The following is a 720-nucleotide window of genomic DNA, read 5'->3' on the forward strand; positions in this document are numbered from 1 at the left end:
GTTGAAACGGGGCGGGGGGAAAAAAGCGGGGGTGGGGTGGGCCGGGGGGAGCCGTTGCCCACCCCGGCCATGCAGCCCCTGTAAATCTGATGGCTCCTCAGAGCCCACCCAGCTGGTTGCCTCTGCCAGTCCCGCCCTCAAAAAAAAAATGCCAGGGGTGGATCCGTGGGGCTTGCACTGCTCAGCTCCATCCCTTTCCCTAGCCCTTTCCTATCCCCATCCCAATCGTTTTCCCTAGCCCTTTCCTTATCCCTTTCCCTATCCCCACACTGTTGCTGCCCCATCCCTTTCCCCTTCCCTTTCCTTTTCCCTTCCCTGTCCTTTTCCTTATCCCTCATTTCTATCACTTTCCCTATCCCTACCTCCTTCCCTATAGCTTTCCCTGTTTCCCTATCCTGCCCCTTTCCTTATCCTTTATCCCTCACCTCTATCATCTTCCCTATTGCTTTTCCTGTCCCTATCCCTATCCCTACCCCCATGCCATCCCTTCCCCCCTCCCCTCTCCACACAGGCTGCCAGGTGCCACCCCTGACACCCCCACCTTTACCCATTTGTGCCCCCCCCTTTTCCCACCCCCTCCCTCCCCACCATCTCCCTCCCACCCCCAAGGCAAAGTCTACTTCCTGAAGACCTACCGCAAGCTCAGCTACCCCGAGGCGGTGCAGGCCTGCAAGAACAACGGGGGGGCGGTGGCCAAGGTGGGGCAGCTCTACGCGGCCT

The 720-nt window shown here is 59.3% G+C and overlaps 1 protein-coding gene across 1 annotated transcript in view; it reads left to right on the top strand.

Annotated features, from left to right (window-relative positions):
* HAPLN4 (hyaluronan and proteoglycan link protein 4) overlaps positions 1–720 on the top strand; it is a 14583-nt gene that overhangs the window by 9677 nt on the left and 4186 nt on the right. Inside the window, exon 13 of the mRNA XM_009995078.1 lies at positions 610–713. Within this exon, the coding sequence (XP_009993380.1) occupies positions 610–713 (104 nt within the window). The remainder of the gene's footprint in view (positions 1–609; positions 714–720) is intronic.

The sequence above is a fragment of the Chaetura pelagica genome, unplaced genomic scaffold (assembly GCF_000747805.2).
Source record: "Chaetura pelagica isolate M959 unplaced genomic scaffold, ChaPel_1.0 scaffold463, whole genome shotgun sequence".
Classification (NCBI taxonomy): domain Eukaryota; kingdom Metazoa; phylum Chordata; class Aves; order Apodiformes; family Apodidae; genus Chaetura; species Chaetura pelagica.